At 35.1% G+C, this 22,535-nt stretch overlaps 1 protein-coding gene across 1 annotated transcript in view; it reads left to right on the plus strand.

Moving 5' to 3' along the window:
- The window catches only part of PAWR (pro-apoptotic WT1 regulator), a 102,678-nt gene extending 97,584 nt beyond the window's left edge, over positions 1-5,094 (plus strand). Inside the window, exon 7 of the mRNA XM_037010684.2 lies at positions 281-5,094. Within this exon, the coding sequence (XP_036866579.1) occupies positions 281-367 (87 nt within the window). The 3' untranslated portion in view covers positions 368-5,094. The remainder of the gene's footprint in view (positions 1-280) is intronic.
- Positions 5,095-22,535: the final 17,441 nt, after the last annotated feature.

Genomic DNA, 22,535 nt, shown 5'->3' on the forward strand with positions numbered 1-22,535 from the left:
ACTAAAGAAATCTGACTTCTGGCTTCTCTTGAAAATCTGAAGGATCTGGCAAGAGCTGCCCTCTGATGATAACAGTGAGGAGCTGAGTAGTGGATGCTCCCTTTAGGTGGGGCATGCTCCACCTGAAGTTGTTTTCAGAACTTGCCCATGTTTTAAAATTAATTGCTTATATGAATTACCTTTGTGTACTTTTTGAAGTGTTTTTAATCACTTTTATCACTGTCAGAATGTCTCCTAAGTATTTTGAAAACTCACATATTTTCCTTTTGGTTTTCTTAAGGACCTAGATGACATAGAAGATGAAAATGAACAACTGAAGCAGGAGAATAAAACTCTTTTGAAAGTTGTTGGGCAGCTAACAAGGTAGAAGATTCAAGGCTCAATGTGGAAAAAATATTTTAAAACTACTGATTGAATGTTATGGTTAGTGCTAGGACAAAATTCCTATGCTGCAATACATTAAGTATGTATATTTATTTCTAGAAAATAGTGGATGTTTATTTTCAAAATATTTCTGTTTCATTATTAGTTTAGAAAAGTTATCAACCTTATATTTCACAAATAAGTAACATCTTTCAGTTATTAAAATAATAGCTTATGCCTTTTTTGGTTTTGTGTGTTATTCAGATAATATATGGTTTAGAGTCACAACCATATGAATATATTTTATCTATGGTAATGTATTTTCTCCCTTAAGAAATATACATAGTCTTTGTTTACATGAAGTCAAATATTTTTGGGGAGTTATCTGCAAATGCCTTATTGCTGATGTGAGTAACCTTCTATGTGTTGATGATTTAATCATAAAGGTCTGTGTCTACTGTCATTTGTTCTTTCAAATAATTCTAAGCAATTTAGAGTAAAAGAGAATCACACTATTGTGTAACAGTCATCTTTAAAAAGGAAAGCTATTATAAAAAGTTACTTAATATCATGTACTAGTTGGCTGAATATAAAATTTAAGAGAATACTTGAATTATGCTATAGTAAATTAAAATGTACTATTTTGTATTTGAATATTGAAAAAATTTTAAATCACTGTAACTTCTGAAAAGCATACAGTTATAATTTTAATATAAAATTTCTTATATAGGTACTACCTTTTCTGTTATTCCAAGGTTTATAAGTGAGCATGGGATATTTTTAAAGTTCTTTATTCACAAGCTGGAGAATGTATACAATATCAGTGTATAAGAAAAAAACCCATACTTTTAATTATCATACGCATTAAAATAAAAACCAAAATATTTATCCATACTTAAAACATTTATACTTATATTAACAAAACAGTACGTAAACAGAAATAGTACTGAAATACTTTGCTTAATTTCTAACTTGGAGAATAACACTGTGTCACTGTTGTTCTCATATGAGAGAATTATTCCCCTACCTCACATTTAAGGGATTGTCTTCTTAACATTGAATATTTAAAAACTTTCATTTTGAAGAATTACACAGATTTTCTTTCCTATTAAATATCATTAGTGTTTAGAGTTGTCTTGATGACATTGTCATGTTGAGTAAGAAGACCCCTGTCTTTAAAATACATTAACAGTAAGAAATGTCTGCCTTATGATTGAATCTCAAATAGTATACAACAGTTTTGTTTAATTAATGTACATAAGTGGTCTTAACGTAGTAAAACCTATTTTTGGTGCCCTATTGACTCTTTTCTTCACTTGGCAAGCCCCTTCATTATTCACTATTAGAAAAATAGGGAAGGTGAGACAATTGGAAAAAATGTGAAATAATTGAAAAATATCAGATGTTGGATTCTAAATCTCCATAGTGACCTAGCTTGGCTCCCCCACCTTCCCACTTGAAAGTTTCAACTTTGGCTGATCATCAGAATCACTTGTGTTGCTTGAGAAGAAGTTTGGCTCTAGTTTATAGATAGGTTTAGGCTGAGATCCTGGACAGAATTCTTAAAGCTTGCCATCTGGTCACTCTGACCATAATCTGGGTTTGGAAACAGCTGCCCTTACCTCTTTCCTCCTGTGGCTTCCTTTGGAGACTCTGGAATTAACATAATTTTATCCCCTGGCATTTTTCCCCCTCTGAGTTTATTTAATAATTAGCATGGTCTCTGGAGGAATTTTCATATGTCCATGTGTATGTATCAAAAAGTTCACTATTAGATTACCAAATTAGAGAGCTGCAGCATTATTGCCTTCAAGCATCCTTTTTGGAGAATATTCCCTGGCATGGGAACAGAGATCTGCTGCCCACATGCCACATGGTATGACAAGTTGAGTCATCAGCTTTAGTTACAAGATACTCATCTCCCTTTAGCTACCCTTATCTAGGAAATGCTAGTATTGCCCAGTTGCCCATCCACACTTTGAATGTTGTGAAAATGCTGTCAGTATTCAGCCTTAAAATTTATTAATGTATTGATTTTTCAGTAAAAGATTTGAATTTTCAATTTAATGCAAATGTAAGTAAAGGAATATTTCATTTTCCCTTTAAAAATTACACCAGTTGTTAATGCTTTTAAAGACTGATTTGTTAAAAAAATTTTGCTTTGTTCAGTTTATTGGGAAAATTTCCAACAGTGATCTTTTACATAATGGTACCTAGTTCAAACCCAAGAGCTTGACAACTTAGACAGAGTGCACAAGTAGCCCTTCTGTTCTTAAAACATATTTTCATATTACATACAGATTTTTAAACTGAACATTGAAAAATAGAGTAGCATCTGCTACAATTTTCCTTTAATATTTATCAGAAGCATTGATTTTTTTTAAAAGATAACTTTAATATGTACACTACCCTAGAAAACTTGGGTGTTGTCAATAAAGTGCTACTGTTTGTGAAATTTTTAGTCACATTTAGAGATAATATTTCTTATGTTCCCTGAGAATTTGTGGCATAATAAAGCATATTCAAAGTTTTTATGTGTTTATGATATTATTTGCAAAATAATAAGTTTATTAACTTTAAAATGAACATGACTTCTCTGTTTTCTGACATGCATTAACTTGAGAATTGCTAAAGTAATCTCTACTTCATTTTTCTAGAATTGTTTTTTTATTGCAGTACAGTTACCGTTAGAGAGGAAGAGGGAGGAAGGCATTAGGGTGTGTATTTCTAAATGAATTTAAAAAGTATAGTAGATAGCACTTTTACACTGGCTCAAGTAGTTCAAAACAGAAAATTAAGTATTGGGCAGACAAATGAAAGGAGTGTATTATTTTTTTCTTTAAAATAACTTTTTAATTGTGGTAGAAGCCATGTGTTCTTCAGGTAAAAAAGCCATCTCAACTACATGTGGTTTATATTTTCTGGATTAATCTGGATTTGTATAATTAGAAATCAAAATGAAAAATTTGAGTCCACTTTGTTTTGTTGAATATAATACAAATCAGTGTAATAGATACATTCATATGTTAAACAGTGTAAGACAAAATAGAAAAGACTTTGATACAGATTTGATGTCCTAGACAATATCTGTACATACAGTGTTAGTCATCTTTTTATCAGTTTTGTAGTTTTATGACCTAAAGTCAGTACCTAGTAAGTTTCATGCGGTGTTGGCACTTAATGACTTCATGGTTTTGTCAATAACCTGTTAATAAGATTAAGGCATATATTTTCATCTTATTCTATAAGAAACCAAATATACCAGCTTTTCATTGGGGGGAATATATTAAGTGAGAAAGAACTAGCATTCAGAAATCAGAACTTTAAAATAACATGTTAAAGTCAATGCTAAATACTCTTTTATCATATGTGAACCCCATTCCTATTATATAACCCTAAACTTGACTTACTTTATATTGGAACTATGCTCACCCTCATAAATAAAGGACATCCTATTGACCAGGATTGTAATTTCTATTACTTACGTGAGAACTAGTGACACTTTTCTTTTGTTGTTCCATTAAACTGAAAGCATGCAGACAGACGGCAAACATTTTGCTCACTGAATGCCTCAGCACAGCACTTCCCCCTTCTGTTCAGTTTCATTGATGTATAGAAGTTAGTTGTTTCATTCTCAGTGTAAAGACTTTTAAACCATTACCCAAGAAAACCCGAGCCGATACTGTTTTTTACTTAACTAGAAATTCATAGCAATGTCATATCTCCATCATAAAAATAATTACATGTGAGTATGTGAAAGGAGTATGAAGAAGGGATGACTAGATTTTCATACCTATTTTTTTCAGCAAGTATTAGTTAACTGGGTATACCATTATAGATAGTAGAGAAGTTTTGTTTTGTTTTTTTTAATGGTAATGGACCAACCCTTCCATCCAGCAGAGTACAGTCCATGTAGTGTGTGCCAGGAGCACAAAGTTAAATTTTAGGCAGCATTGGATAGTCTAACCTGAATAGTTGACTCAAAAGTATTTTTTTGTATTAACTGTCCAGCTGTTGTCTTTTAGGTCTAGTTAATAGGTACTATTTAATTTGCTGCAGCACTTACTGAATGGTGGCATGAAAGACCTGATGCATATTGGGAAGTATATTACCATATTCTTTTAGATGATTATGCATTGTGAGAAGAACATTCAAGAAATTAATGAAGTAAAAAGATGTATGTCAGATACACCAGATTGTTGGTGGTACTCAAGTGTGGTTTTGTTAGTCTTTCTGTATATGTTACTGATTATCGGTTTGTTTTTTAATTATTTAAGTCTCAATAAGTGGTTCACAAATTGGCACATAATACTTTGGTAATAATAGAATGTTAGTGATGGACATTTATTACATGTCTGTTTTGTTTTATTTCTTCCTCTGATACGTAATTAGGTTTTTTTTTTGTAAACTTGTCTTAAGATTTGGCTATATTATTCAGGGTTTTTGATTATTACATTTTCCTTCTAAATTTAAGTATTAGATGGCTTTTGCTGCCAAAAAAGACCATATGAAAGCTAAAATTTGCTGTTTTGTTGAAAATCAGCTAATTCAGGTAATCCAAATATTTGTAGAAAAGCATCAGGATAATTAGTGTGATATAGACAGCTTTCATAGTTCCCATTGCATAGATTTTCACTGTGGAGTAGTCAACTTTATACTGATTAACTTCTAATGAATGTGCTTTGCATGTAAAATAATATTAAATAAAAATAAATTTTTCATTTATTTTCACACTAATTATTTTTTCTTCCCTCTACTATTTGTAAAACCCTGACCATAATTTTACTTACAGAGTTGAAGGATAATGTTATGTACTTCTGATTGAAACAGTTTGCAGTATTTTAAAATCTTTATTTGGTATATTGTAGAAGGAATTTTGTTTTTTCTTAAGTGAGGAAGTACATACATGTTCAGCCTGACTGAAAATGTTGTCTTTGTGTTTTAAAACTACATGAATAATTTCTAAATTCAAAATTTGAATTAACTAAATCTGATGGTGTTCAGAGAATTTCAGGTCCTTGATAGTTTGAAAAAGATAAGTAGGGGTCTGGGAATGTAAAATTCCAGTCTTTGTGTTTTTACCTAATGGTTTACATAACCTTTTGCTAATGTGTCATTCTTCATACACCTGCAGAAGCTAATCAGACTTCTTTACTTCAAGAACTCTAAATTAATCTTCTTAGTAATGTCATAATGCCTAACAAGTGAACACACATTCTTCAGTCAAACTGTTTAGATAATGTCTCAAGTCTTTATGTAACAACATACTCTTAGCAAGCCTATTGAGAAAATTTGCTAGATCTCCTAGTCTGACTTGGAACTGTACTCCTTTATCTTAACTTCATCAAATCCCTGTTTTTTCTTCTAGATTCACGCTGTGCATACACACAGTTCTATCAGTAGCTGTAAACTACCCACATATTTTCTTAATCTCATACCTCTAGTTTCTTTTTTTCACCTCTACAAGAGGTTACATTTTATTGCTGGCCAACTTCTTGGAAAGAATTTACATATTATTGGACTTTCATGTTAAGGATATAGGACTGGTGATATCCTTTACAGTCCATCCATTATATTTTTATGTCTAGCCAGATGAGGTTAAAAAGGATGCTAGAAAGCAAACTTTGTCTCATAATACTGGAACACGTGCACAATTTTCTCTCACTTTCAAAAAACTTGTGACTGAATAAGATCCTTCTAATAAAGGAAAAGGCTTTCTACTCAATGTCAGATAGTTGAGCAATATGAGAAAAAAAATAGGAGCCAGGTAGAAAAGTAGAATTGGACTTTGACTTAGTACATGTGAAAGAAAAACAAGTTTTTCACATAAAGTGTACAAAATTATTCCGTATGTATTACAGTCTCAAACCATTTAATGATCAGTCACTAGCCTTGCTTAGGTATACCATGGGACCTAAAATTCACTGTCTTTGTTATGTTATAGTCTTATACAGAGAATTATTTCATTCCTTTAAAATGTGAGCTTTTACTGTGGTTAAACAAAAGTTGATGTCATTGGTGACATTTTAACTTTGTGGAAGCAAATTATTAAGAAAAATCAGTAGAAAGGTATTTATTTTATTTTTGTAGCACAAAAGTATAAGAAAGCTATCAGTAAAAGGCATAGAAAATCCCATTTGAAGGACCTACTATTTGTTCTTGGTAAGAATACATTTATTTGATACAGTGTTAAGTTGGAAAATTAATTAGCCTTCTGTAGAACATTCAAAGTTTCATGTATGGATGGTTAAAGGCAATGAAAAATATCACTAATTTAAAATAAATTTATGCCTATAGAAACAGAAGCACTGAATAATACATTAGATCAGATGGACTTAACAGATATCTGTTGAACACTCCACCCAAAAGCAGCAGGACACACATTTTTCTCAAGTGTACATGGAATGTTCTCCAGAGTAGATCACATACTGAGTCACAAAAAAGCCTCAACAAATTCAGAAACATTAAGATTTTTATCAAGCAGCTTTGCAGACTACAATGGTATGAAACTAGAAATAAATTACACAAAGAAAATAAAAAAGCCTACAAACACTTGAGAGCTAAACAACATGCTTCTAAATAATGGCTCAATGACCAAATTAAAACAAATCAAGCAATACGTGGAAAAGTATGAAAACAAAAACATAACAGACGAGTATTTGTGGAACACTGCAAATTCAAATAGTGAATTTCCCTCTAACAAGAATTAGCATTGTCAAAATGGCCATCCTGTCCAAAGCAATTTACAGATTCGGTGCAATTCCTATCAAAACACCAACAGCATTTTTTAATGAACTAGAATAAATAATCCTAACTAAAATTCATACTGAATCACAAAAGACCCTGAATAGCCAAAGCAATCCTGAGAAAGAAGAACAAAGCTGGGGTGGGGGGATTACACTGCCTGATTTCAAGCTATATTACAAAGTTACAGTAATCAAAACAATTTGGTACTGGCACAAGAACACACCCAAAGATAAGTGAAACAGAATAGAGAGCCCAAATATAAACCCAAACACATATATGATCAATTAATATACAATAAAGGAGCCATGAGTATACAATGTGGAAAAGACAAGACTCTTTAATAACTGGTGTTGGGAAAATAGGACAGCTATATGCAAGAGTTTCATTCTCTTGAAATGAATAGTAGACTGGTGGCTTCCATGGGGGAGGGATTGGGGTAGGTGGGTGAGGGGGATGAAGAGGCACTCCATACAAAAAGTAAACTCAAAATGGATCAAAGACCTGAATGTAAGACATGAAACCATAAAACTCTTAGAAGAAAACATAGGCAACAATCTCTTGAACATAAACATGAGCAATTTTTTCCTGGACACATCTCCTCAGACAAGGGAAACAAAAATTAAACAAGTTGGGCTACAGCAAACTAAAAAGCTTCTGTACAGCAAAGGACATCATCAGCAGAATAAAAAGGCAACCTACAGTACAGGAGAATATATTCCTAAATTATTTCTCTGATAAGGGGTTAACATCCAAAATACATATAGAACTCATATTCCTCAACACTAAAAAAACATATAACCCAATTAAAACATGGGCGGAGGACCTGAATAGATATTTCTCCAAAGAAGAAAAACAGATGGCCAACAGACACATGAAAAGATGCTCCACATTGCCAGTCATTATGGAAATGCAAGTCAAAACCACAATGAGATATCACCTCACACCACCTAGAATGCCACTATCCAGATGACAAGACATAACAAGCGTTGGTGAGAATGTGGAGAAAAGGGAACCTTCCTACACTGTTGATGGGAATGTAAATTGGTACAGTATGGCGGTTCCTCAAAAAACTAAAAGTAGAAATACCATTTGACCCAGCAATTCCATTTCTAGGAATTTACCTGAAGAAAATAAAATGCCTGATTCAAAAACATATAGGCACCCCTGTGTTTAGTGCTGCATTGTTTACAGTAGCCAAGATACAGAAGCCACCAGAGTGTCCATCAGTAGATGAATGGATGAAAATGTGATACATATACACAATGGAATATTTAGCCATAAAATGAAAAGAAATCCTGCCATTTGCAACAACATGGATAGATGTAGAGGGTATTATTATCTGTGAAGTAAATCAGATGGAGAAAGACAAATACCATATGATTTCACTTATTTATGGAATATAAGCACAAAGCAAAACAATAAAACAGCAGTAGACTAATAGATATTGAACAAGGATGGTGGTTACCATTGGGGAGGGGTTGGGGTAGTTTGGTGTGGAGTGTGGGCTTGAAAATTCTCATTCACAGTGTAGGTTGGGCATGGGGATATTACAGCATGGAGAACACAGCAATGGTTCTGTAACGTCTTCTATGTTGACAGCTGTAGTACTGGGGGTGAGGATTTAATATGAGAAACTTGAGCTACTGTGGTGTATACTTGAAACTAAGACTGTATACCAATAAATAAAATTTATGCCAGTAATTTTCATATTGTATTTTTTACTATTTCAAAATGTATCAGTGAAAATTGTAATGGGGTGAATAAGTCAACACTTCAAAAATGCTGCTGATGATCATAGGAGGTCTAAACTTGCCTTAGTCCGTGTTAACTCTTTTAAGATCATTATACTTTAAGAGATTCAGCTAAGCGTTGTGACTCACTTAATTTAAATGTAACTTTAATCCTAAATTAGTATAGCATAAAAACATTCAGTAATGAGTGATTAAGTAGCCATATGTGCCAGGCTTTATGTTAAATGTTTTACATGTCGGTTTTATTTGATTCTTTAAAGGTGCAGATTGGGATGGATAATTTGCCCAAGGTGACAAAGCAACACTTTCTGCCTTATGCCATGACATACTCACTTTAATGAAATAATTATTATCCTATTGAATATTTTGCCAGTCTTTCTCAGAGTATGGTCCCCACATTAGTAGCATTGTCTTTCACTTAGAAACCTGTTAGAAATACAAATTCTTGGGTCCCACCCAACACTTGAATGAGGTGAGGCCCAGCAGTCTGTTTTAATGAGTTTTTTCAAATGATTCCTATGCAGGTCAAAGCTTGGAGTTTTGCATTATGCATTTCTATTTTCAAGCAAATATCTTGGTCTTTCTTTTTGGACTTAACATAAATCATATAAGACAAACTTGTAAAGTAAAAAGTGATCTTTTCATTGTTGCTTACATTGCAAAAGATTGTATCAGGAAAAGCCTCAGCATGATTATTCGCAGCTCGACATAAGCCCATTAGTTTAGTGTTATCTCTGGAACTCGAGTGGATTCCTAACTCCAAGAGACTGTGGAATGGAATCTTTGTTTTTCTGTGTCAAGGTCAGTCTCTGTTACTGCCTGAAGGTTTTTGTTAACAATAATGCATTTTTGTTAAATTTTAAAACTTGATTTTATAAATAAATGTATGTTTCATCAGAGCTGTAGTTTCTTTTCTGTTCTTTTTTTTTCATGTATGGACACTGGGGTGGTCCCTGGGGAGATTGAATCTTCAGATTTACTCTCTGTAACCTCAAAATTTTCTAGCTAAGTTCATCACTGAGGAGAAATCCACAATATTGGATCCCAGTGAGTATAAAAAAAAAATTTAAGTATATGCTTATTTGGAATCCTTTTTTTCTTATATGATGAGATAGTTAAGCTACTTTTTTTGGTTTTGCTTTACTTTTTAAAAGCTTTAGAGCAGTTTTAGGCTACAGAATTACTGGAAGATACTACAGAGTACTCAAAAACCCCAAGTTTTCCTGTTATTAACCTCTTAAACATTAGTATGGTGCATATGTCACAATTAATGGACCAACATTGATACATTGTTACTAACAAGTTCATACTTGATTCAGATTTCCTCAGTTTTTCCTGAAGTTCTTTCTCTGTTCCAGGATCCAGTCTTAAGAAAACACATTATATGTAGTTGTCATGTCTCATGCACCTCTTTGTTGTGACAGTTTCTTAGGTTTTCCTTATTTTTCATGACCTTGACAGTTTTGAGGATTACTGGACAGGTATTTTTCATTTCTTACTGTAGACATTTTCACATAACACAGAAATAGAGAAAATAATCTGTATCTTGTCAATCTTATTTTGTCCTTCATGTTATCTTTTTGCTGGGGACTTTTAAAGTTATATTTCAATCATTCTGTCATTCCACCTGTAAATACTTGAGTATGTGTCATAATGGAAAAGGACTTTAAGGAAGTAAACACAATGTTATATCTAAAAAAGTAGTGCTAATTTTTTTTGCCTTTTATTTTATTAAGGTATCGTTGATGTACAATCTTATGAAGGTTTCAAATGAGCAACACTGTGGTTACTACATTCACCCCTGTTACCAAGTCTGCCCCGCCACATACCCCATTGTAGTTACTGTCCATCAGTGTAGTAAGATGCTATAGAGTCACTACTTGTCTTCTCTTTGCTATGCTGCCTTTCCCGTGGCCCCCCTACATTATGTGTGCTAATCATAATGCCCCTTACTCCACTTCTCCCTCCCTTCCTGTCTGCCCTCCCCACCCACTTCCCTTTGGTAACCAGTAGTCCCTTCTTAGTGTCTGTGAGTCTGCTGCTGTTTCACTCCTTCAGTTTTTGCTTTGTTGTTATACTCCAGAGATGAGTGATACCATTTGGTACTTGTCTTTCTCCACCTGGCTTGTTTCACCAACCATAATACCTTCTAGCTCCATCCATGTCATTGCAAATGGTAGGATTTGTTTTCTTCTTATGGCTGAATAATATTCCATTGTGTATATGTACCACATCTTATTTATCCATTCATCTACTGATGGACACTTAGGTTGCTTCCATGTCTTGGCTATTGTAAATAGTGCTGTGATAAATGTAGGGGTGCATATGTCTTTTTGAATCTGGGATCTTGTTTTCTTTGGGCAAATTCCTAGGAGTGAAATTCCTGGGTCAAATGGTATTTCTATTTTTAGTTTTTTGAGGAACCTCCATACTGCTTTCCACAATGATTGAACTAATTTACATTTCCACCAACAGTGTAGTAGGGTTCCTCTTCCTCTGCGTCTTCACCAGCATTTGTTGTTCCTTGTCTTTTGGATATTGGCCACCCTAACTGGTGTGAGGTGATATCTCATGGTGGTTTTAATTTGCATTTCCCTGATGATTGGTGATGTGGAGCATCTTTTGACCATATGAATTTCTTCTTTGGAGAAGTGTCCAGATCCTCTGCCTATTTTTTGATTGTGTTATTTGCTTTTTGGGTGTTGAGGTGTGTGAGTTCTTTATATATTTTAAATGTTAACCCCTTGTTGGATATGTCATTTACAAATATATTCTTCCATACTGTAGGATGCCTTTTTGTTCTGCTGATGGTGTCCTTTGCTGTACAGAAGCTTTTTAGTTTGATGCAGTCTCATTTGTTCATTTTTGCTTGTTTCCCTTTCCCAAGGAGATATGTTCAGGAAGAAGTTGCTCATGTTTATATTTGAGATATTTTTGCCAATGTTTTCTTCTAAGAGATTTATGGTTTCATGACTTATATTCAGATCTTTGATCCATTTGATGATGTCTCATTTGTTCATTTTTGTGTGGAGTTAGACAGTAATCCAGTTTCATTGTCTTACATGTAGCTGCCCAGTTTTGCCAACACCAGTTGTTGAAGAGGCTGTCATTTCCCCATTGTATATCCATGGCTCCTTTATTGTATATTAATTAACCATATGTGTGGGTTTATATCTGAGCTCTCTATTCTATTCCATTGATCTATGGGTCTGTTATTATGGCAGTATGAAATTGTCTTGATTACTGTGGCTTTGTAGTAGAGCTTGAAGTTGGGGATTGTAATCCCCCAAGTAGTGCTAATTTTTTAATATCATCTGTTTGGGTTTTCCTGAGAGGCCTCGATGCAAGAGATACTTTGGGGAAAAACACCTGTGAGGAAAAATGGGGCAGGAGCGAGGGGATGCTGGCAACTTCAGTACAAGTCTGACAGCTGTGAAGGAGAGACAGAAGGAGGATGGTTGAGCAGGAAGTTTTAATCCACAGTGCAGTTTGAAGAAAGTTTTAGCAAGACTGTTAAAGTCCTCCAGCCAAAGGTGCCGTGCCCATCAGAGTAAACCAGCGTCTTACAGGAGTGGGCTTGCCTTTGTATTCTTGCTCTGCATCTCCCTGGTTGATGGAGCAGCCAGCGGAAGCAGGGCTCAGCTGACCACTGCAGTGGAATTCAGACCACAGCGGCTGAAATGACAGTTAATTACTCATGTCACAGTAGGAGACTGGTGAGGCCCATTTGGTGGCTGCCACATAATGTAACACTTTGTGTTCAGATTTCCCAGATACTTCAAAAATGTCCTTTTATTGTTCATTCAAATAAAGATCCAAAGGAAAATCATCCATTGTATTTGGTTAGTATATCTCTTAAGCCTTTTTTAACTTATAAATTACACATGCCCTCAATTTTTTTTTTATTTTGGTACCATTAATATACAATCACATGAGCAACATTGTGGTTACTAGATTCCCCCCATTATCAAGTCTCCACCACAATACCCCATTACAGTCACTGTCCCATCAGTGTAGTAAAATGCTATAGAATCACTGAAATCAGATAATCTGTAGCATTTCCCACAGTCTGGATTTGATTGATTTCATATTTATGATGCTGTTTAACTTGTTCCTCTTTCCCCTGTTTTTTAAGTAAATTGTTGATTAGATGTTGAGTTGTTACTAGATTTAATGTATATACCTTTTGGACAATAATTCATAGGTCGTGTTTATTTCCTATTGATTCACATCAGAAGGTACATAATATCAGGTTGTCTTTTAATGATAGCATTGATTAAGAGGTTAACAGGTGCTATTAGTTTGATTGCTCTATTTTAAAGTACCCCATCAATTTTTTATGTAATGGTTTCAGTAAATGTTGATAATTATTGCCCAGATCTTTTGTATCATTAGGGTACAAAAGTGATAGCTTTCTAATTCTATCATTTTATTTATATCAATAGTTGGAGTTCTTTAGAAAATAAACTTTTCTTCATCAATTACTTGGCTTCCCTAAAATATAAGAAAGATAATTTATTCTTCCTCTTTATTTACCAATTTTACAATAAAGAGCCAGAGCCTGAGCCACCTCCAAAGGTAAGTCATATGTTTTGTTTTACATATTTAATCCACTGCAGTCATTATTTCTTACGTCCAAATTGTCTCATGTTTGGCCAGTGAGAGCCCCTTTCCAAACTGACCTGTGTCCTCCTTTTCGGTCATTCTTGTTTTATAGCATAAAGCGTTGTAGCCTCATCTTGTACATTTCCTTTTTTAGGGTGTGGAATCAAGAGCTAACTTCATTTTTCTTTTATTTCTTTTGTTGAAGTATTGATACACAATCTTATATTGGCTTCAAATATACAACACAATGGTTCAACAGTTACCCATATTATTAAATCCTCACCTCCACTAGTGCTGTTATTATCTGTCAACATAGGAAGATGTTACGGAATCATTGGCTGTATTCTCCATGATGTACTACCATCCCCATGATCAACTTACATTATGAATGAGAATTTTTGTGCCTCTTCATCCCCCTCACCCACCTACCCCAATCCCTCCCCCATGGTAGGCACCAGTCACTTCTCAGTGTCTGTGAGTCTACTACTGTTTCATTTATTCTGTTTTGCTTTGTTTTTAGATGCCACAAATAAGTGAAATCATATGGTATTTGTATTTCTCTACTGACTTCTTTCACTTAGTATAATACCATCTAGATACATCCATGTTGTTGCAAATGGCAGGATTTTTTATGGCTTAATAATACTCCATTGTTTATATATGTACCACATCTTCTCACTTAGGTTGCTTCCATAACTTGGCTATTGTAAATAATTTGGTGATAAACATGGGGTGCATATATCTTTTCAAATCAGGGATTTTGTTTTTTCCAGGTAAATTCCCATAAAGGGAATTACTGGGTCAAATGGTATTTCTGTCTTCAGTTTTTTTAGGAACCTCCATACTGCTTACCACAGTGGCTGCACCAACTTACATTCTCACCAGTAGCATATGATGGTTGCCTTTTCTCCACCTCCTCGCCAACACTGTTATGTCTTGTTGTTTGGATAGTGGCATTCTAGCTGGTGTGAGGTGATATCTCATTGTGGTTTTGATTTGCATTTCCATGATGACTGGCAACGTGGAGCATCTTTTCATGTGTCTGTTGGCCATCTGTTTTTCTTCTTTGGAGAAATATCTATTCAGGTCCTCCGACTGTGTTTTAATTGGGTTATATGTTTTTTTAGTGTTGAGGAATATGAGTTCTTTATGTATTTTGGATGTTAACCCCTTATCAGAGAAATTACTTAGGAATATATTCTCCTGTACTGTAGGTTGCCTTTTTATTCTGCTGATGGTGTCCTTTGCTGTACAGAAGCTTTTTAGTTTGCTGTAGCCCAACTTGTTCAATTTTTGTTTCCCTTGTCTGAGGAGATGTGTCCAGGAAAAAATTGCTCATGTTTATGTTCAAGAGATTGTTGCCTATGTTTTCTTCTAAGAGTTTTATGGTTTCATGTCTTACATTCAGGTCTTTGATCCATTTCAAGTTTACTTTTTGTATGGAGTGCCTCTTCATCCCCCTCACCCACTTACCCCAATCCCTCCCCCATGGAAGCCACCAGTCTACTATTCATTTCAAGAGAATGAAACTCTTGCATATAACTGTCCTATTTTTCCAACACCAGTTATTAAAGAGTCTTGTCTTTTCCACATTGTATACTCATGGCTCCTTTATCATATATTAATTGACCATATATGCTTGGGTTTATATCTGGGCTCTCTATTCTGTTCCACTTATCTGTGGGTGTGTTCTTGTGCCAGGACCAAATTGTTTTGATTACTATAACTTTTGTAGTATAGCTTGAAATCAGGCAGTGTAATTTTCCCCCAGCTTTGTTCTTCTTTCTCAGGATTGCTTTGGCTATTCAGGTGATTCCGTATGAATTTTAGTTAGGATTTTTTATTCTAGTTCATTGAAAAATGCTGTTGATGTTTTGATAAGGATTGCACTGAATCTGTAAATTGCTTTGGACAGGATGGCCATTTTGACAGTGTTGATTCTTCCTATCCATGAGCGTGGGATAGGTATTCATTTATTTGTGTCTTTAATTTCTCTCATGAGTGTCTTATAGTTTTCAGAGGACAGGTCTTTCACTTCCTTGCTTAGGTTTATACTTACATATTTTATTCTTTTTGATGCAGTTGTAAATGGGATTGTTTTCCTGATTTCTCCTTCTGTGAGTTCCTTGTTAGTATATAGGAATGCAACAGATTTCTATGTATTAATTTTGTATCCTGCAGCTTCACTGAATTCAGTTATCAGTTCCAGTATTATTTTGGTTGAGTCTCTATGGTTTTCTCTGTGTAATATCATGTCATCTGCAAACTGTGACAGTTGAACTTCCTTACCAGTTTGGATGCCTTGTAGCTCTTGGTCGGATGGCTGTGGCTAGGAGCTCCGTACTATGCTGAGTAAAAGTGAGAATGAACATCCTTGTCTTGTTCCTGATCTCAGAGGAAAAGCTTTCAGCCTTTCACCAGTAAGTATGATGTTAGCTGTGGGTTTCTCATATATGGCCTTTACTGTGTTGAGGTACATACCCTCTGTGCCTATTTGGGTAAGTTTTTTTCATAAATGGATGTTGAATTTTGTCAAATGCTTCTTCAACACCTGTTGAAATGATCATGTGGTTTTTGTTCTTCTCTTTGTTAATGTGATGTATGATGTTGATTGACTTATGAATATTATACCAAATTTACTTTTGTGTAATGTTCTTTGTAGAAAATTAAAGCCTTGATAGCCATCTAAATTATCAGATGATATAAGTACCAGAGGGCATTCATAGAGCTCTTGTAACTGTAAATACTCCAAGAATATATATATACATTTTCCAGCTTTTACTGGAAAAATTCAAGGTGACAGAACTCTGCTTGTTTTTTGCCATTTCTGACTTTTCACTCATTTTCTGTGCGAATGGAAGCAGATCTTAGATATATGTTGATTTAAAAAAATATTAAATTTGTTCATGCATTTTGAAACCTCAGAAGATTATGAAAGTGAAGTTTTTTTCATGTAGTTATATCACATTAATATGTTCAAATTAGAGTGCAGCCACATAACTACATAAAAATTTATACATATTCATTGTGTTGGATTTGAGAAGACATTAGAGCTTATATAATTAAAAACTAAGTTAATTAAGCTAAATTCACTTTTAAAAAGTGGGTGCCCAAACAAAAAAGAAATAAGTGTTGGTGAGGATGTGGAGAATGGGAACTGTCCTTCACTGTTGGTGGGGATGTAAATTAGTGTAGCCACTGTTAAAAGAGTATGGATGTTTCTCAAAAACCTAAAAATAGAAATACCATGTGCAATTGTATTTCTGGCAACTTAGCTAAAAAAATCAAAATCACTGATGTAAAAAACACATATGCACCCGTGTTTATTGCTGCATTATTTACAATAGCCAAGTTATGGAAGCAACCCCATGTTCATCAGTAGACGAATGGATAAAGAAGATGTTATTCATATATACAATGGAATGTTATTCAGCCATAAAAATAAATTCTGCCATTTGTAACAATATGGATGGACCTAGAGGGTATTAATGCTCAGTGAAATAAGCCTGGCAGAGAAAGGCAAATATCATATGATTTTACATATATGTGGAACTAAAACAAAACAAATAAACAAAAAAGAAATAGTCACAGACATTGAGAAGTGTCTGGTGGTTACCATGGGGGAGGAGTTGGTCTGGTTGAGGTGGTCGTGAGATAGCTGATGTGGATAAAAGGGCACAGAATCTCAAATCATTATATAAATTAGTTATGGAGATGACAGTACAGTATAGAGAATATAGTAAAAAATATTGCAGTATCTATATTGACTGTAACTACACTAGTTGCAGTGATCATTTAATGTAAGTACTGTGGAATCACCTTGTTGTATACTTAAAGCAACATAACATTGTGTATCAACTATGCTTAAGTTAAAAAAAAAGTGTGCAAGTGTGCAAATTGTGGTCTCTGCCCACCGCCCCCTCAGTATTACAGTGTGACCCAGATTCTCAGTATGGTATTAATTGAGATGAGACACTTAACCTATAGTTACGTCCATGCAAGCCTGAATGCAGAGTTGCCAGCCCTTAGTAAGTTCCCACAGCTGGTTGTGAGGAGGCGTGTTGGATGATGGCCAGAGGCAGGTTGTGAAGTTGCACTGTGACTGAGCAGGAAGAGTCCTTGCAGTGCTTAGAGTACAGCCCAGTTGCTTGTAGCCATCACCTGGATGACCACCTCATAATATTGGCAAAAACCTCCACTCCTATGAGTACCTCCATCCGCAAAGGAGGATCCACTCCTTTTCCTCCAGAAAGTAGAAATTCCTCTAGAATTCTTGCATTTTGCATCGTGCATTGGTTCACAGATATTGTACATAACATTTTTTAATTTATTTAGTTATCATTAATCTACAATTACATGCAGAACATTATGTTTACTAGGCTCCCCCCTTCACCAGGTCCCCCCGACAATCCCCATTACAGTCACTGTCCATCAGCATAGTAATATGCTGTAGAATCACTACTTGTCTTTTCTGTGTTGCACAGCCCTCCCCGTGCCCCCCCCACATTGTACATGCTAATTGTAATGCCCCCTTTCTTTTTCCCTGCCCTTATCCCTCCCTTCCCACCCATCCTCCCCAGTCCCTTTCCCTTTGGTAACTGTTAGTCCATTCTTGGGTTCTGTGATTCTGCTGCTATTTTGTTCCTTCAGTTTTTGCTTTGTTCTTATACTCCACATATGAGTGAAATCATTTGATACTTGTATTTGTCCACATGACTTATTTCACTGAGCATAACACCCTCTAGCTCCATCCATGTTGCAAATGGTAGGATTTGTTTTCTTCTTATGGCTGAATAATATTCCATTGTGTATATGTACCACATCTTCTTTATCCATTCATCTACTGATGGACACTTAGGTTGCTTCCATTTCTTGGCTTTGGTAAATAGTGCAGCAATAAACATAGGGGTGCATCTGTCTTTTTCAAACTGGGCTGCTGCATTCTTAGGGTAAATTACTAGAGGTGGAATTCCTGGGTCAAATGGTATTTCTATTTTGAGCTTTTTGAGGAACCTCCATACTGCTTTCCACAATGGTTGAACTAATTTACATTCCCACCAGCAGTGTAGGAGGGTTCCCCTTTCTCCACAACCTCTCCAACATTTGTTGTTGTTTGGCTTTTGGATGGTGGCGATTCTTACTGGTGTGAGATGATGTCTCATTGTGCTTTTAATTTGCATTTCTCTGATGACTGGCCATGTGTACACAACATTTTGCTAGGCTCTGTTCTGTAGAAAATGGAAGACAAATCCTAACCAGCATTTTATTGTTTCTTGCCCAGTAAAAAAGTTGGTACAGGGTTGAGGAGTAGTTGCTTCTCAGAATGTTCTTTGGACCTTAAAATATGAGAATTGAAATCCACTTATCTTTTGACAGAAATAGTAACCTCACTATATGTCACAGGCTATAGTCTGTATTATAAAAATGCTTACAAGGCTCTTTTATGGAAAAGACAGATTTGTTTCTCTAATCTGGAGAAACTGGGGGTGATTGGGGATTTAGAGCATAAATTCATATTTTTATTATGTGAATTGTATTTTTGCCCCCAGATTATGTCATTAGTAGCCAAAGTTAAGATGTCCTCAGTGGGAGTTAGGGCCCCACATTTTCCAGAACATCCTGATCTGAAGCATTTGTAATTTATTCACAGTTAATTTCCAGCTTAATTTTACAATGAATTTCTAGATATCTGTATTCCTATAGCTCATAAAATTCCCAAAGTCACCCACAGGTAAGTAAAACTATTTTCTCCTTTGTTTTTCTTTCCTTTGAAGCTTTGCGTCCCCTCTGCTGGAGGCTTTCAGGTCCCTTTTTGTTTACTTGAGTGGTCAGAACACTTTATCCTTTTCCTGTGATCCTTTCTTAAAGATTTATTTCATTTGGGAAGAAGGGGGAATTAGATCCAGTTTTGTGGACTTATCCCCTGATTCATTTATAAACTTAGAGTAGCATTTAGCCTTTTATACTTAGATTTTTAAAAACTTAAAAGTAACTTAAATTGGTAAGAGCTATTTTCCCTCCCAGGAAAGTTGATGGTTCATTTATTTGGTCTCCAATGGGTTTATAACATCTTCCTAAATTTTTAAAAGTGAATTATCTCTTTGTAGATGGGGAAATAAGGTTGTATTTACCCTGAGGTCACAGGGTGGTGTAAATAGAATAAAAAATCCTGCTAGTACCTGAAAATTGAGGTGTCTGACCACTAATAAGATTAGTCTGGAACACAGATCTGTTCAGAAGGAACGTTAGAAGTTATTACAAAATACTATAAAACCATGATATATAAGAAGTTAGAAAAAATTTTTTTGAGTGGCATGAGAATAGAAATTTATTTTATCCTAACCTATTCAGAATATGATTTCAACTCACTGTTAATAGTTGGAGTCATATTTCTTTTAGGTGTGATAGTCCCTCTACACCTGCATCAGAACCACCTGGAGTCCACAGGAATATTCAGACCTGTGGTTAAAGAACAGCCAGAATGTGCCCAAGCAGAAAGGAGGGAGGGGCTGAATCCTTAAAGGACTGAGGGAGACTTCTTGAGAACCTAGCATTTGAGGCAAGCTTTGAAGGGGTTGGGGAGGGAGAGTTGGTATCAGTATAGTCAGGAAGATTTAGGAAAAATATCCAACATCTGAAGGACCATTATTATTATATCGGAGAGCTGTGTCTAAAGTCCTTTGTATACATACCACCTTAATGAAGTAGTGGCTTCCAGGTTAGACCTACTTGAGCACTAGTTTACAAGTAAGACTGATGACAATTCAGATCCTAGCTGTACCACTACTAGCTTTGTGGCTTTGGACAAGATGCTTTATAATTGCCACATCTGCAACAAGGACAAAATAATGCCCAGCTCGGCTGGGTCATTGTGAAGAATAAATGATATAATGCATGTAAAACGTGTGGCACAACACTGGTTTACAGCTATGAAAGAAGAATTGCAACGAAGTACTCTGTTTAGTGTGATTCATATAATGAAGTAATTGAGAAGACTTTAATGGTTATAATTTCCTGAAATTATTGATGATTTTCTGAAATTAAAAAAAACTGGTATCAGGAAGCTGTGGATAAGTAATAAACTGCCATCTGGTCATACATTTCTGCTTTTCTGGGGAGTCTGTCTGTCCTTAGATGTCCAATGGAAGCAAGTCAGAATTCTGTTCTCAGAAAGAATGCAGTATGTGTGGACACAAATGTAGGGTCTCTAGGCTCTCATAAAATTGTGCTTCTCAAGAAGCATTGAACAAAGCCTTGGTTAAAGGAAAGCATCTTTTAACCAAAAAGCTTCTTGAGTTACTTGAGTCTCAAAGTGTTTCCTAGTTCTGTCTCTCTTCCTTTCAAACCCCCAGGCTCAAACTGGGCCTGTTTTATGACTAAGAACTGTCTTTCCCCAGACTCCCAAACAAATATATTCCAGGGCAGTATCATTAACCAAGCTGATATGGAACTAAACAAACAAGGTCAATCAGCTTGAATTCACAAAAGCTGGATCCACAACAAGTGGATTTCTTTCTCTACTTCTCTCCTTGCTTTTTCAGCATACCTGATGACTAATGGCTGGTATGTCCTGATAGCAGCAAGCAGGAAGCGAATCAAAGCAGGAGGTTGTTTGTCTACTGACCTGTTTCTGCATAACAAGTAGTTTTGTTGATTTGGATGTGGGGACTATAAGGTAGCAGGGCAGAGGATGCCAATCGTAGGTGTTGGTCCTTGAGAAAGGTTTCCCATTGCTGTGGCAGAGTGCCACTGTGGTGCCTGAGAGAGCTGGAACAAAACATTTTTCCTCCTGAATTGTGCAAGTTTGAAAGAAATGTTTGTCTTAGGACCTCGAAAAAGAGTCTTTAACTGGAATGTGGCTATTTCATTCATTGAATTATATGTATTAGTTTGAAATTGTAGACATCGTCTAATTCCTTTTGTTGTTATTTTCTCTTCAAGTGTTATATTGGATCTCATACTTCTCCATTCTTAGACCTTACATTTATGATGAATTTCACTCTAGTAGGATAACAAACACTCTGCCCAGCTTAAACATGGGTGATTTGTCATTATATGAAATTTGTAGAGTATAAGAAAATTTAATAGCTATTTTAATTAAGTTCTGAAAGAGTGGGAACTTTTTCCCCATGAGTGAGATTGATGAGAAAAATTAAATCAGGCAATAGACTTTTTCAACGAAAAATACTTGGGACTTCAATTTAAATTGGTGACTGTTATCAAAGATAATATGGATTTGAGGAGCTAGATGGAGTTTCTTAATTTTTGAAAGATGTGCACCTAAGCCACTACAAACAGAGAGACTGAATAGATACCTTTAAAAAATATTCCCACTGAAAAAAATTTAATGTACAAATTAAAAAACTATTCTTAAAATACTGAAGTGCTGCTATCTCTTGAAATAAAATTAGGATATCCATTTTCTCTTCTAGATTTGTGCCCTTTCTAATGGCTACTCCAGGACTACACGGTAGGCGGAAGCTTTTCCAGAACTGTCAACTAATGCTACAGAAATTTTATCATTTCATGTCTGTGCATTTTTCTTTTGAAAGTCCATAGGACGTTTTCAAATAATGTGTTGGATAATTGAATACAAGAATGAATGAGTGAGTGAATGAGAGACTTTGGTGGCTACTTTAATCTAACTCTCACTCTTACTTATTACAAGTTTTCTGACCTTTTAGCAAGTTACTTTACCCATGGCTCTGTTTCCTTGTCTACATGGTGGACTTAATGACACCTATCAGATAAAGTCCTGAAAAGTGTTCTAAATTAATCAGTAGATCCAGTTCAGATACACTAAACCCAATTTTCTGGATATTTGCCCTTTTAACAAAATCTACTGATGGTTCTTATGCACCCAAAGTTTGAAAACCACTCATTTAAACTCCACTGTTTATTGGACAGGGCACTATGGTAACTGCCCAAGGCAGTCCTAAAATGAATCAGACTCTCTGTCTTCAAGAGTTTACATATAAAAGGATAGACATAATGTGAAACAGTGCAGAGGAAGGAGAGATTAATTCCTAATGGGCTGGTGAAATGTCTTAAGGATTTAGCATTTGTAAG

This window comes from Manis javanica, chromosome 10 (assembly GCF_040802235.1).
Source record: "Manis javanica isolate MJ-LG chromosome 10, MJ_LKY, whole genome shotgun sequence".
Classification (NCBI taxonomy): Eukaryota; Metazoa; Chordata; class Mammalia; order Pholidota; family Manidae; genus Manis; species Manis javanica.